Raw genomic sequence first — 14,180 nt, 5'->3', positions numbered from 1 at the left:
CACACGCGCACGCACACACGCACGTGCGCACGCACACACACGCACACGCACACGCACGCACACACACGCACACACACACACACACGCACACACACGCACACACACACGCACACACACACACAAGCACACACACGTGCACGCTGCAGAAAAAGAGGCCAAATACTGGAGTTGTACTAACAAGCACAAAGAAACAGACAAACAAAAAACAAATTGTGGCAAACAGCAAACAGGGCCCAAGCCAGACGCTGCAGGTAGCGCGCAGCCATTTCAGGACCTAGTGAATGCGGGCTCCGCCATGGCCGCTTACAGTGTTTGCGTTTGATAGAGTGAGCCATGATTGATTAGCATTACCCAGCATGCCTGTGACTGCGTCCCATATGGACTCCTCTAATGCCTTTCCAATGACAGTTAAGCCAAATCCAGTAACCTTGACAATGCCTTTAGCTTCATGTATTTTATTAATGACAGTCCAGTTCAGTCCCTGGCCCAGGGGGAGTTACTGTTTATTTTTCGCTGTTAGCTTGGTATTGATTCTCCCCCTCTGTTGAATTCCTCAAATTAAATCAATATAAGAAGATCAGGGCAACATTTCTTCAACACCCACTTTTGCCACAGCCGTACACGTGCGCCTCTCTCGACACACCCCCTCCACGCCCCTTTTGTTCCATTACATTAAAGCACAGTGTCCACTTGCGATGTTAAAAATGGTCCTGCTCTATATCCTTAAATCCTTAAATCTTTAAAGGGAAATCCCTCCCAAATTCTGTAGTTTTATACAGTATGTACAGCTGTACAATAATCTATGTTATCCAGTAAATTCATCTGAACAACAGCGCTGTTGTTTTATATAGTCTGTTTATCTGAACATAACGCAAGCATATTGTGTTAATATAACTAAATAAACTGCTAGTGCAAACATTTTTCTGTCAGAATTTACTCGTGACTTTGATGGACCGTATAAGATCCCAAACCCAGCACAGCCAGCGTATGACCCTGTATAACTACCCACTCAGCATGCATGTAGGGTAGTCACGGCGCCCCGCGTGCTTCAAAGTTAGCTAGCTAAGCTATAGTCCTAATCAGATCCGTTATCATGGTGTAATGGTGTAGTGTACACACATTCTCACACGGTCACGTGCCTTCACACAATACACACACACACACCTACATGCAGTACACCCCCCCTTTAAACAGCACATACACCCCTTCACAGCCATACAACTTCCTATAGTGCACACACCTTCATGGACACCCTCTGCCCACACGCAGAACACGCACCCTTGCACGGCACACACACCCTCACACAGTACAGACGCCCTTACGCAACACCCCCTTACAAAGCACACATACCCGCGCACAGAACATGCGCCCTCATATAGTGCCGACACCGTTAACACAGTACACACGCCTGCACACAGCGCACACACCCTCAATATACTGCTAGTATTGGTTCTGTTCCATATGGCGCCGTGGTGACACTGAGGTTTTATATTTTCTGCAAAATTATACTCCTTATTTCTTATCCCATTACTGTTAGCCTACAGGAACAGTATTACACCAGGACATACTGGTGTTGAATTGTATTGCATACTCACTTTGTATCAAATTATATCTCACACTTTCCTGTTTTATTGACAAAACAAACATGGTTCTGTTTTTTTCATTATTGCCACTGTGTTTTTTCTATATAAAGTTACAGAACTGCAGTGCACAGCACCCTACAGGTGGCCCAGGGGGACACGCCAGGCTGAGGTTTGCGTTTGGTGGGGCAGATGTGCTCAGAGAACATGGTGATGTTAGGTGTTCCTTTTCGAGCGGCCGAGAGACTCCACCATGTGCAGGCTCTTTCTGTAGCCTGTGTGGGTGTGGGTGGGTATGTGTATGTATTTGTGGAGTGGTGTATTAAAATACCTTACAAAGAGGTGTCTACATCATAGCATGAGCAGATCAGCAGAAACACACACACACACACACACACACACACACACACACACACACACACACACACACAGACTCCTGTGGAAGCACTACACAAATTTGTACCACCTCTACATCTCTACAGTTTTACCACCAATAAAACCTCTAAATAAATAAATAAATAAATAATATGCATAAGGTATATGAGCTGGACACTCAAAAGTCCAGTTGGGAGGAAGCCCAGACAGTGGTAGAGAACAACAAGACTTCCAGAGTTTTCCACGACTTCTAGCTCCAGATAAGAAAGTAGTGACGAACCAGACAGACAATGAGACAGCCGATGAAAAGTGAACCTACAGCAGCGGCGACTGATGTGACAGTTCCAAGTGACATCCAAAGGATGTGCGATATGAAAATCTGGAAGAACACCGGGGACTGAAAGACAAAACGGGGAGAAGGCGGGCAGGTTATCCGAGCGATGATAGGGGAACGTGAGGCTGTACGCTGCAGGAGGGACTCCAACGCATCCCAGGAGTGACATCAGTCTCGCCCCTTAGAGCCCAATACTAGGAGGAGCGAGAATACTGCACTGCACTCCCAGACTTCCAGGCCTCTGGTAGAAGGCTCCAGTGTAAGGAAAAAGATATGACCGCCCACGGGAAAGGTGAGACGGGATGTTTTTTTGTTTTTTTTAAACATACAGTACATGCACACGCACAAACACCCACAGTCGTGCTTAAAAGGAACAAGCTCTGCAAAGGCCTCTGCACATCACAACACCTTCCGAGCTGCTGCTTCCCTCCAAGCAGGGTGCATTTCCTAGGTTCTAACAATACGCGCTCAAAAACAGTACAAGTGACCTTGGCCTCCCGGCGCAGACGAGCGGATCAGTCTCGCATGTCGCCAGCGCGTCTGCAGCATTAGAGATCTCCCGCCGCATAGCAGCGACAGCCACCTGCCTTCCGCGCTGCCGCCCACGCCCCGTGGAGGAACCGTGCGCGCTAAAAACGGGACGCCAGGCGGCGCGGGAAAACGGTACGCCGCGCCTCGGGATGACAGGCTTTCGCGTCATTTGTCGTGGATAATCCCTGTGGGTTGGGGCGCGCGTGCGACGTGACGTGCTAGACTGTCGCACGTCCGTGGGTGTCTGATGCGCGCCCGCTCCCCGAGGACAAACCTCGGCTGCATTTTAACAAGCACTCTCCGAATCAGGAAGGCGCCACCAGGGAGTGCACGGGGGTGCACCGTGGCTGCTGCAGACAACAGAGATCGTCTCTCATGTGCATGTGACCTTTTTACACCCCCGGAGAAAGATGCAATTGATACAGCATATGTTCAACTGAATTACATAAGGGTGTGAGATGGCCGTGAATAACTGGACTGTCCTATAAGAGCAGGTAACATAAAGGAAGGAAGAGAACACTGGAGAAAGAAAAAAGAAAGAAAGAACGAACATCAGAAAATCCTTTTTTCCCCCAGTTTTCCAGTAGCTAAGGGAAAAGTCTGTAAGACCCTTCAGAATGGAGAAACCGTTGAAACCAGGTCTTTCCATCCAAGTTATCATGCAAACCATTATTATCTCCAAAACATCCCACTTGAAAATTCCTCATTATCACTGCTTTCATAATGAACTAATTAAGAGGTAATAAAGAACTCATTAACGGCTTCGCTTTTATCTGCTTGCAATATGAAAGGGATGAAAGGTCATTTTTAAATGAGAGATGCTGCTCAAAGCCCCTGATAAGGCTGTCTCCCACATCTCCTGCGCAGCCGGGCCTCCAGGACCAACCTCGCTCTGGTTCCAGGGTGAAGAGGTGGAGTTGTGCCTGGTGGCGCCCACAGGTGGGATGGCGCTCTTTTGCGCTCTTCTGAAGAGCCGGAGCCGTGGCCGCGCCTCCGTCGAAGGGGCGGAGCCGGGGCTCGTTAAAACGCAGGAGGGAGGAGGCGCCTGGGGCGGACAGCCGAGCTGCTGCTTCGTTTGTGTCCAGACCGTGTGTCGATTAAAACCTCCGCCACGTCGCCCGTGCTGGTCTCTGGCTGTGCGCTCTCTATGCCCCGCTCGGCATGCTGGCCAGGTCCACGCGACCCTCTTCCCCTGCTACCTTCACAGCGCTCCGCGCCTGCTCACCTGCGAACTACTGGGGTCAGAGCTCGTGGCAGGTCTGAAAATGTCCCTCCCGTCTGTCACGGGGGAGACTGTGTCTCAGGGACAAAGACAGCAGATGGTAGAAAGGAAGGGAGAACACAGTCTCCCAGGTGAGGCATGACAGACCTGCACCAGCAAGGCAGAAAATAGTAAGGAGGCAATGGCCCATCTTAAGAAAACGTTGTCCAATTTTGTACGTGTCATGGCCATAACACAGCACCAGTGCAGTTAGCTGCATCGCCTCTGGAGATACGTCGGACGCTTGTTTGCGTTCCGGCGCGATGAAGAACCCGCATGGCATGTTATGTAAATGAATGACAAACACTCTCCTCCACACATGTTCAGGCGCTTAGGCGCCATGTGGAGAGCCAGCAGCTTGTTAAACGTGAGTGAGCGAGTTACAAGCCATGTCCATGAGGTGCTATAGAAATCAAACTGGCATAAGATTTCACAGCGTGCTGTGTAGAGAAATCAGACTGGTGGCGTAAGTCACAGCACGCTGTGTATAGAAATCAGACTGGCGTCGGTCATAGCACGTTGTGTATAGAAATCAGACTGGCGTCGGTCATAGCACGTTGTGTATAGAAGTCAGACTGGCGTCGGTCATAGCACGTTGTGTATAGAAATCAGACTGGCGTAAGTCACAACGTGCTGTGTATAGAAATTACACTGGTGTAGGTCACAGCGTGCTGTGTATAGAAATCAGACTGGCGTAAGTCACAACGTGCTGTGTATAGAAATTACACTGGTGTAGGTCACAGCGTGCTGTGTATAGAAATCAGACTGGCGTAAGTCACAACGTGCTGTGTATAGAAATCAGACCGGCGTAGGTCACGGCGTGCTGTGTATATATTGGAGGATGAGCAGAACCCCCGCCCCCCTGCCCCACACACACACACACACACACACACACACACACTAGTGTGTGATGCAGGAAGAGAAATACATCCTCGTAATCAGGCAAAAATGTCACGCGTGTTGTCTCTGTTCAAAAAATAAAAGCACCTCTGTTCTTCTGCTGCTTGTAACTCTGACCTTCCTGCCTGAGGCTGCCGCGGCACGCCTGACTGTCACTCCTGGCCACACTGTTAAAACGCCTTTTAAGTTCAAAGCAGATTACCAGACATACTTTTCTCCCATTATTTTAAGGGAGACGGCTAAAACTAGACACATATAATTAGAAAAGGTAATTTCACCGCAATGTAAGGCAGCCGAAATGACATTTCTCACTGGCAAATAGACTTCCGGAAGCCTCAGGGAAAACGAAGCCTGCCTCTTCAATCAGTAACCGATCCGACATAAACCTGCAGCCACCGAACCGACGGCAGCGTCCAGTGAGATGCGTCAGGGGCTTCTGAGGCTGAGGGGCTAAACACATCCAGGAAGCTTAGTTTAGCTAATCCAGCAATATCACAGCTCTCACTACGTGTTTCACTCAGTGCTCGGAAACATCTCAGAGAAACTCGATTTCCTGCGATATGAGGAAGTGATTGGAAAAACATGTTCCACAGTTACAGTCGTGTTATGTTTTGAATACTGGGGGGGCCATTCATGATTATTATTATAGTGTCAAATTCATAATCAAAGTGTAAAGCAAAGTAGAGAACAATGTGTCCTTACATCAGGTTTCCATGGCAACTTCTTGTGCTTCTGGGAGAGAAACTTCCGGATCTGAGGCTGGTCTCTGCTGTCAGAGCCGCCAGTATGGAGCTCATCCTCCTGTAGACATATAGGTAGAGTGAGAGAGAGAGAGAGAGAGAGAGAGAGAGAGAGAGAGAGAGAGAGAGAAAATGAAAAATAAAATACATGATTACATTAAAACAGATGCAAGTTCTGTTTCAGAATCCTTTTGATCATATAATGATAGAATGCTGTAATTCCCATTATAGATAACATGTATGATGCTGGTAATAATATTAGATTTTTGGTAAAATGGTAATAAAGTGTACCTAACTGACTCAGCCTCATTACATATTGCTTATTATTCTATTTTATTTATACTGTAGATGTAAATGTAGTGGCATAGTGGTTATAAGATAAGGATCAATGCTAACCCCCAAAAAGAATCATCATATCTATTGAAACCCAAAGTTTTTTTTTATCACTATATGAAAGTGTGAATATTTGTCATTCTAGTATTTACCATTCACATTTGACATACGATGACTTTAATGATTTACACTGCCATGTTCATTTTCTGATTCAGTATAAATGTCAGCATAAACTTTTTATGTGTCTTCCTTTTCAAAAGGCTCTTAAGAAATGATGACGCCCACTATTTGAAATAAAGAAAGAAAAATAATTACTTAAAAAAAAAAAAAAAACCTGACTGGAACGCCACAGTCGGGTAGAACAATACTGCCACTGCTCCAGCGATCGTCGGTTCGGGCAGGGACAGCGAGGCTTCGACTGGCAACTAAAAAGCACTTTATTTCCTTTAACGGCAGCATGTGGGAGATGAAGGCCTGTCTTTATTAACAACGAGCACGCACACACGGCAGCCGCGTCCGTTCTTAGCTGCCGAGACGTCCGCTCCGCGCACTCGGCCAGACGCGGCCACGCAACCGAAACGCTTGCCCGCGCTTAACAACTGCTCTTCCCGGTTTCATTTTTTTATTATTCTATTTTATGATAAGCCTTTTTCCCCCCTCTCAGTCACGCTAATGGGGTATGTGCGGGAATCGATGCTAAACTCATAAGAGGAGCGTTTTCATTAGTAGATATAGTGCAGCGGTGGATTTGGCTTTATGTCAAGGCGCTGCTCTCTCTTGGCTCGGCCTTGCGTCAGCGCTCCCTGAGAGTCGCCAAAGGACACGATGGCGTTAGCCGGGCATGACATGTCCCAGCTGCCTCTCCGGGCCGCGCTCGGTCCCGGTCCACACACGTTGGGCGAGCTCCGGATATATATTGCGTGGTTGGTCTTGGCGAGACGCCTACACATGGTGCATCACTAAAACAAGAAGAAGAAGAAGAAGAAGAAGAAGAAGAAGAAGAAGAAGAAGAAGAAGAAGAAGAAGAAGAAGAAAAAAAGCAGCCTGCCCGTCTTTTAAAACTAATTTCTGACTACTTATCTTATAGCAGAGTGCATAAAACGGTTGGAACTGTGCAAGAGTGATTTAATAAGCCTGAATTTTGGAAGGCGTCTCATTTCGGCCTCAAATGTGTCGTCAGATGACAGCAATTACATGTTAGCTCCTCCTACTCCCATTTCCCAGAGACACTGCAAAAGCTGATCTCAGATCTGCTGATTAGGGCAAGCGGAGTGTGCCACGCTCCGAAACAGAGCCTGGATGTCAGGATGCAGCAGGAACGGCAGTATGCATGGAATATCAATGAGGTTAATTAATTCTTCTCGTTAAAGAGTAAACAGGCCGGCTCTGAAAATGGGAGTCGGGGGCATATTTTTCACGTCGGGTTATCCACGGGCAGCGCGAAAACGAGCCCTTCAACTAATCAAATTTTAATTTTCTCAACCTGGCAATATAAGAGATAATGACCTGAGCGGGTTGGATCATCGCTCTCCTTCATCTCAGATTCAGATCTGAAAACAAATGTGCGTGGCTAAATTGTTTCTTTGGACCTAAATGCCTTCATCCATTAAGGTAATTCACTGAGTCGACACAGTAGCAGTAATGTTCCTGTCTTTTTTTTGTCTGGAAAGATGAGGGGAAAAAACAAAACAACAAACTTTTCATAACAGCTCCATAATCTCCCCTTCGCCAGTGCCGCTGTACAATTCCCCCCAGCATTGTTACGGCTCGCGCTATTAGGGAGCATTGGGGAGAGCAGGGTGTGTGGACAGAGTCTTGGCACGCTTCAAACGAAGGGCGGGCCGGACCCCTACGATCCACTCCTGGCCTTCGGTAAATACCGCACGGGGAACCAAATTCATGTTACTTTTGCATGGGTCGCCATGGAGACTACCACGACGGAGGCCTCGGGTCGTAACCCAGTTTAGGCACGCTGTGTCTGCTGAGAGGACAGTGACCAGGACAATATAAGCCAGTGGGGGAGTGTGAGATACAACACACACACTGGAAAGTGTCTCTGAGAAAGGAAAGAGACAGAGAAGGACAGGCACAAATAGCAGCACTTCATACATTATCAGCAGGGAGGAAACCGCTGACAAGAAAAACCAGTGTGCAAGTGGTGGACGATTAGTCATGAAATTGCAACGCTTTAGTTAGAGAGAAAGAGAAACAGACAGATAAAGAGAGTGAGGGGAAAAAAAAGTGAGCCAACAAATCTGGCAAACACTTCTGAATGGGCTTCCAGGGGAAGTTTGAAACAATACATTGTCATGCAAATCCAGTGGCAAACTTTAAATGATGGCATAATTAATCTATCCAAATCTGACATCCCATAACAACTAGCAAGCAAACAGTCATTAACGAATGAATCATATTAATAAAAGAACAGTTCCATCGCTGCTCACCATGGACAGAGAGAAAACAATCGCTCACATCGGGGTGGGGGTGGGGGGGAACCGGAGATGACATCATCACTCACCTCTGTTCGCTCCCTGAAGGATTGTGAAGTGTCGCACTAATTACACACACTTCATTCGCACTCCACTCACCCTGGCTAGGTGCGTGGGTGTGTTAAAGTGGTGCGTAAACAATAAACACACTAGTGTCTTCCACATCTGCAGCAGGTCCAAAAGCAAACCCAGCAGAGGGAAACAGCACTGAGCTGGCTGGGTGGGTGGGTGAGGTTGGGATGTGGGAGCACTGCTAGTTACACCAATCAGAACACTTCTTGTTCCCATTCAAAGTTCACAGGAGGTGGTTTCACTGATCACAGAAGGTGGTCTTTCAAACACCACCCAGACTAATTCGGTGATGATCTGAGTGAAATTTCCGAAGGGGAGGGTCTCCCCTCCGTGCGGTCGCCTCCGCATCGCCGTTGTTACGCCAAAGAGGAGGCTTTCAACTAAGCCCCCGATCACGCACAGCTGCAGGCCCGAAACGGAGCAGCGCGATGCCCGCGGCAAGGCACCTGGGAAATGATGAAGCTCCTTACTCCGCTAAGTGTGATTATTTGGCCGCTGCTGAATTATTCATTCCTGAGGGTCCGGGAGCAGGCGGGGGACGGGCGGGGATGGGCGGTCAAACATGGGCACGATGCAGCCGATAGCTCGCCTGACGGAGGGGCAGGATTAACAGGGCCCATCGACGTGGTGCGCGAGGGCGTTTTGGGGCCCCGGAGAACAGAGCAGCGTGACCCGAGGGGATGAGAACGCGCGTTAGCACCCCGGCACGCCGGCCAAACATGGAACCGATGGGACAAGCTCACTTTCCCGCCTCTCAAGGCCGGCAGCAGGGCTCTGGGGGTGCGTGGTCAGCAGACCGCTGTCCGTGTGAAAGGGTGGACGCGCGGCAGGCATGAGCCGAGGAACAGGGTGGTCCGGATGGGACGGGGCGATGCTCGTTGCCAGTGGGAACGGCCGCGGTCACACCCGCTCGTTTCCAGGGGTCTGGCCAACCTGCGGTGTGACTCCAGGTCACCTTCCACTGGTTGCCTAGTGCAGACGGGCAGCAATGGCCTGGGATGGAGGAATGGAAAGAGGAGGGTGAATGAAACTCTAACTAGGAGATGGAACAGTTGGTCATAGTGGTAGTTATTATCTATCCTCCCATCCACCATTCCAGAACGTCCTCCCCCCCAGTGTATGGAGTTTGAAAACAACTCTATGAAAGCTGTGGGGGGTTTTTTTTTTAGACACAAGCCTCTTTATGTCTAGTTACTGGTTCTTATTTATAGTGCAGACAATTAACGACATGCCTACACCTTCATTATGGCGTCTACCATCTTGACTGAGTCACCTTCTAGAAAGAGTGGCTCGTCTTTCTGGGCTCTGGAGCTCTCTGGCGTATCCCTGCTGTTGCCACACAGGTCTGATTCCCATCAGTCTCGTCAGCTCCGCTCACACTGGCCTGGCTTCTCACACACCCCATCAGCTCTGACAGCTGCTAGAGCCGTCAGCTCGGTGCCACGGCAGCAGCCGCAAACACACTGCTCATCTACACTCGGCTGTGCCAAGACACACTACTGTGGGAATGAGAGAGAGAGAGAGAGAGAGAGAGAGAGAGATGGAGATAAATAAAAAATGAGCTCCAAAAAATATTGGGCTAAAGAGGATACGAGAGAAGGAGAGAAGGAAGATTAAGAACAGTACGCGAGACAAAAGTGCACGAACAAAGAGAGAACGAGAATTTGAGAATGAGAGAGAGAGAGAGAGAGAGAGAGAGAGAGAGAGAGAGAGAGAGAGAAAGCAGGGAACAGCAAGCAAGCGAGACCTGACACGTGGAGGGTTTCACATTCAGTAGAGTCTCTGCTGTTACCTCACGCTTGTCAGTCAGAGTCAGGAGCGTCCCCTCCTCCCCCGCCTCTGAGCCAGGACCGCCTGCTTCCCCCCACAGCCCTAACGAACCGAGCGACGCCTCTCGCTGACCTCCCTCCGGGCCGAACGCAAATGAAATGGCCCCTTTCATTCTGTCATTAACGATCTGTTTGACAGTGTTAAGCTGGCCGGCAGGCTGACCAGGCAGGCTAAGCGTTTTAAAAGATTATTATTTTTTTTAAAAAAAGGAGGAGACTCATGTTTAATCCTTCAGCTGAAAGACCTGCAGGTTTTTGGGGTTTTTTTGGTACACACTAAAATGCAAATAATTAACTTTAAGAGAATTCTTTATGTTTATGGAAATGGCCTGCAATGACTCATTTGATAAACAAATACGCTGGTGTCAGGCCTTGACTGAATGTGTTGTGTGTGTGTGTGTGTGTGTGTGTGTGTGTGTGTGTGTGTGTGTGTGTGTGAGATTAACTGGTTTAGACAAATGGGACAAGTTGAAAGTGGGAAATATATGGTGTATATTAGTAACTACAGCATCAACGATGATATTTATAATATTCACACATGGGTTTCAAATTCAGGTGCAAGCAAGGATAAAACAACAAACAAAACCCCAGACTTACTGAAAACAAAACTACATCTAATTGCACTTTTGAGACACTCATACAAAGACATAGCACTACCTTTACTCCCTGACTAACAGCAAAAACATTCAGAAAACCACTATCAAGCATAGCGGCAGTCACACACTACACCCAACACTGCACACAAATGTAAAAAAGGGCAGCCAGTTCCAAAACCGAGCAAGTGAAGGGTCAGAGTTCAACACCAAGCATGGGTATTTTAACAGAAGATGAGAATTGCAGCCCAAAAAACGTCTCTCGGTCTTGTGGACATTACACGTGGCACCTTAAACTAGGCATGCAGTGAGTCAGTACTGAATCACACTTCTGACCGAGCTACGCGATAGGCTTGGGCCCGGCTGGCATCCCTGGCCCTTCGCAAAGCACTGTGGAAGAAAGGGATCAGGAAAAGGTCAAGCTTGGCTCTGCACGGGTCCGCTCGGTTACACGACCTCTACAGGGTCACGTGGCCTTCATGACTAACAAGAACAGAGGCAGCCTAAATCAAATCAAACTGCATCTCTGATCAATAGCACTTTCTGGTTCAGCTCATCTAACATATAAGTATATAAAATGCACACTCTGAAAACCCAAATGCCATAATCTGCTCATGACAACAGGGATACTCGGGCCTTTACTTGTAGCGCTGGTCTCTGAGTTATTAGCTCTGTAATAAGCTTACAGCTACTCCACCACTGGTCAGGACATTTTGGCAGAACCCCCTTGACACACACACACACACACACACACACACACTAAGAAATCCACTGAGGCGTTGCTCAGCATTGGCTGATATAATGCAAAACTATAGGCCCTGGTTCACCCAGACAAAGAAACTGAGCTAAAGGGGAGAAGAACCAGCCAACACAACAGCTTTTTTATTTAAGTGATTAAATGCACAAAAACTCTGTGTGTGTTTGTGTGTGTGTGTGTGTGTGTGTGTGTCTCTGTGTGTGTGTGTGTGTGTGTGTGTGTGGGTGTGTGTTGAGCGAGATGAGAAGGTGTCTGCTACCACTAAGGGCCAGCATATGCAGAACAGGATGTGAGATTGTGCGATTGCGAGTGAGTGAGAGAGAGAGGCAGGGTGAGCTAAACCCTGGTATATCTGGGGATTCATCATCTCTTAATCTCTCTGTTTGTCTCCGCTCTTTCTTTCTGAAGTAACTCTCATGGTTTCCAGCCTCTCTCTCTCTCTGTCTCTCTACACGTACACACTTCACATGCCTCAGCCAAATGAAGTCTTAGTCAGTTTTCAGTGCGCTCTGTGTTCAGACGTGTTCCCGTGTCCGGACACACTCCCGTGTCCGGACACATTCTTGCCCCTCCTGACCCACAGCTTAATTTAATGAATGTGCAATATGGGACTATGTGCACTCAATTTCTAAAAGGTCCTCCCAATAACAGTCCATTTAGCCTTTATGCTGTGCGTCTGACCGTCTGGGCCGTGCAATTACTCCCACTCACGTTCCTCTTTTGCAATGACCCCATCCTTACTTATTCTCTCTCTCTCTCTCTCTCTCCAATGGTTCTGCTCCAAACCACAGTGAGTGTGTGTATAGCTCTTGCTGAGTGTTGGCCAGATTGACACACACTGTAATGCTGGAAGCTCAGGAGGAGGATGGGACGAAGGCTCACTCGCGGCTAAGAGAGCTCACTTATAACATTAGTGTGTGCTCAGCTGACCAGTCAAGAAACATGACACTTTCAGGTCAGATTGTGTGTGTGTATGTGTGTGTGTATGTGTGTGTGTGTGTGTGTGTGTGTGTGTGTGTGTATGAGCATGTCTATACAAGAAACCGATACTTGAGAGACAGCGACAGGCAAAGAAAACAGCCACCGTTGCTGCATGCTGCCACTGCTGGCCCTTACATAATGAAGTGTGAGACAACACCCAAACACACACAAACACTCCAACCCAAACACTCACACAAACACTAATCCAAACACTCACGCAAACACTCCAAACAAAACACTCACGCACACTCTAACCAAAACACTCACACAAACACTAACCCAAACACTGACGCAAACACTCCAACCAAAACACTCACACAAACACTCTAACCCAAACACTCATGCACACTCCAACCAAAACACTCACAAACACTAACCCAAACACTCACGCAAACACTCCAACCAAAACACTCACACAAACACTCTAACCATAACACTCACACAAACACTAATCCAAACACTCATGCAAACACTCTAACCAAAACACTCACACAAACACTAACCCAAACACTTATGCAAACACTAACCCAAACATTCACACAAACACTCTAGCCAAAATACTCACACAAACACTCTAACCCTTCACCTTCACATCTGGGGAGTGCCCCTGTGCATGATCTTGTCCACATACAACTGCCCTTTCCATCAGGGGTCTTCACACTGAGCTACACCATCCCCTCACAGCAGGGGTGGGTTCATCAACCTGGAAAACGCTGCCAATGGCCTGGCTGCCATCCTACTGCTGCCACCATCTGTGAAAGATTCCCCGTCGGAGGATGGTTTAATCTATGGGAATCCCAGGAATTATGTGTGGCTTTCCATCAAAGTCGGAGTACAGGGTACACCGCACCAAGGGTACCGGACACCTCCAGATAAGTGTAGCGTGCTCAATTTATTAATAAAAATTGTGAAAATAAAGAAAAAGGAAAATAAGTGATTTTAAAAGTAAACAGTTCAGTAGGACTCTAATGTTCCTCAAACATTAATCAACAGTCCTAGTAGTTAAAGTTGAACTAGGCTTCAGAAGCAAGCTGAGTAGAAGCAAGTAGAAGCTGGTGGGAGCTGCTGCAGCTTCTACTCTTTGGGAACCAGGATCTCAGGTAAATGTACTTCTCTGATTCACTACATGTTGTGTCAGGTATCTCTACTCCTCACTCACACAAACACACTAAACCCACTGACCCAAACACTCTCTCTCTCTCTCTCTCTCTCTCTCTCTCTCTCTCTCTCTCTCTCTCTCTCTCTCTCTCTCTCACACACACACACACACACACACACACACACACACACACACACACACACACACACACACACACACTGACCTATGCACTCACACAAACACACTAAACCCACTGACCCAAACACTCACACACACACACACTGACCCAAACACTCACAAACACAC

The 14,180-nt window shown here is 47.9% G+C and overlaps 1 protein-coding gene across 1 annotated transcript in view; it reads right to left on the bottom strand.

The window, feature by feature from the left end:
* Nucleotides 1-14,180, bottom strand: part of b4galnt4a (beta-1,4-N-acetyl-galactosaminyl transferase 4a) — an 81,694-nt gene that overhangs the window by 28,061 nt on the left and 39,453 nt on the right. Inside the window, 1 exon segment of the mRNA XM_027016399.2 lies at nucleotides 5,684-5,782. Coding sequence (XP_026872200.2) covers nucleotides 5,684-5,782 — 99 coding nt within the window.

This window comes from Electrophorus electricus, chromosome 2 (assembly GCF_013358815.1).
Source record: "Electrophorus electricus isolate fEleEle1 chromosome 2, fEleEle1.pri, whole genome shotgun sequence".
Classification (NCBI taxonomy): domain Eukaryota; kingdom Metazoa; phylum Chordata; class Actinopteri; order Gymnotiformes; family Gymnotidae; genus Electrophorus; species Electrophorus electricus.
Note: the sequence above shows the minus strand (reverse complement) of the source record. Positions and strands in the feature narration are given on the sequence as shown.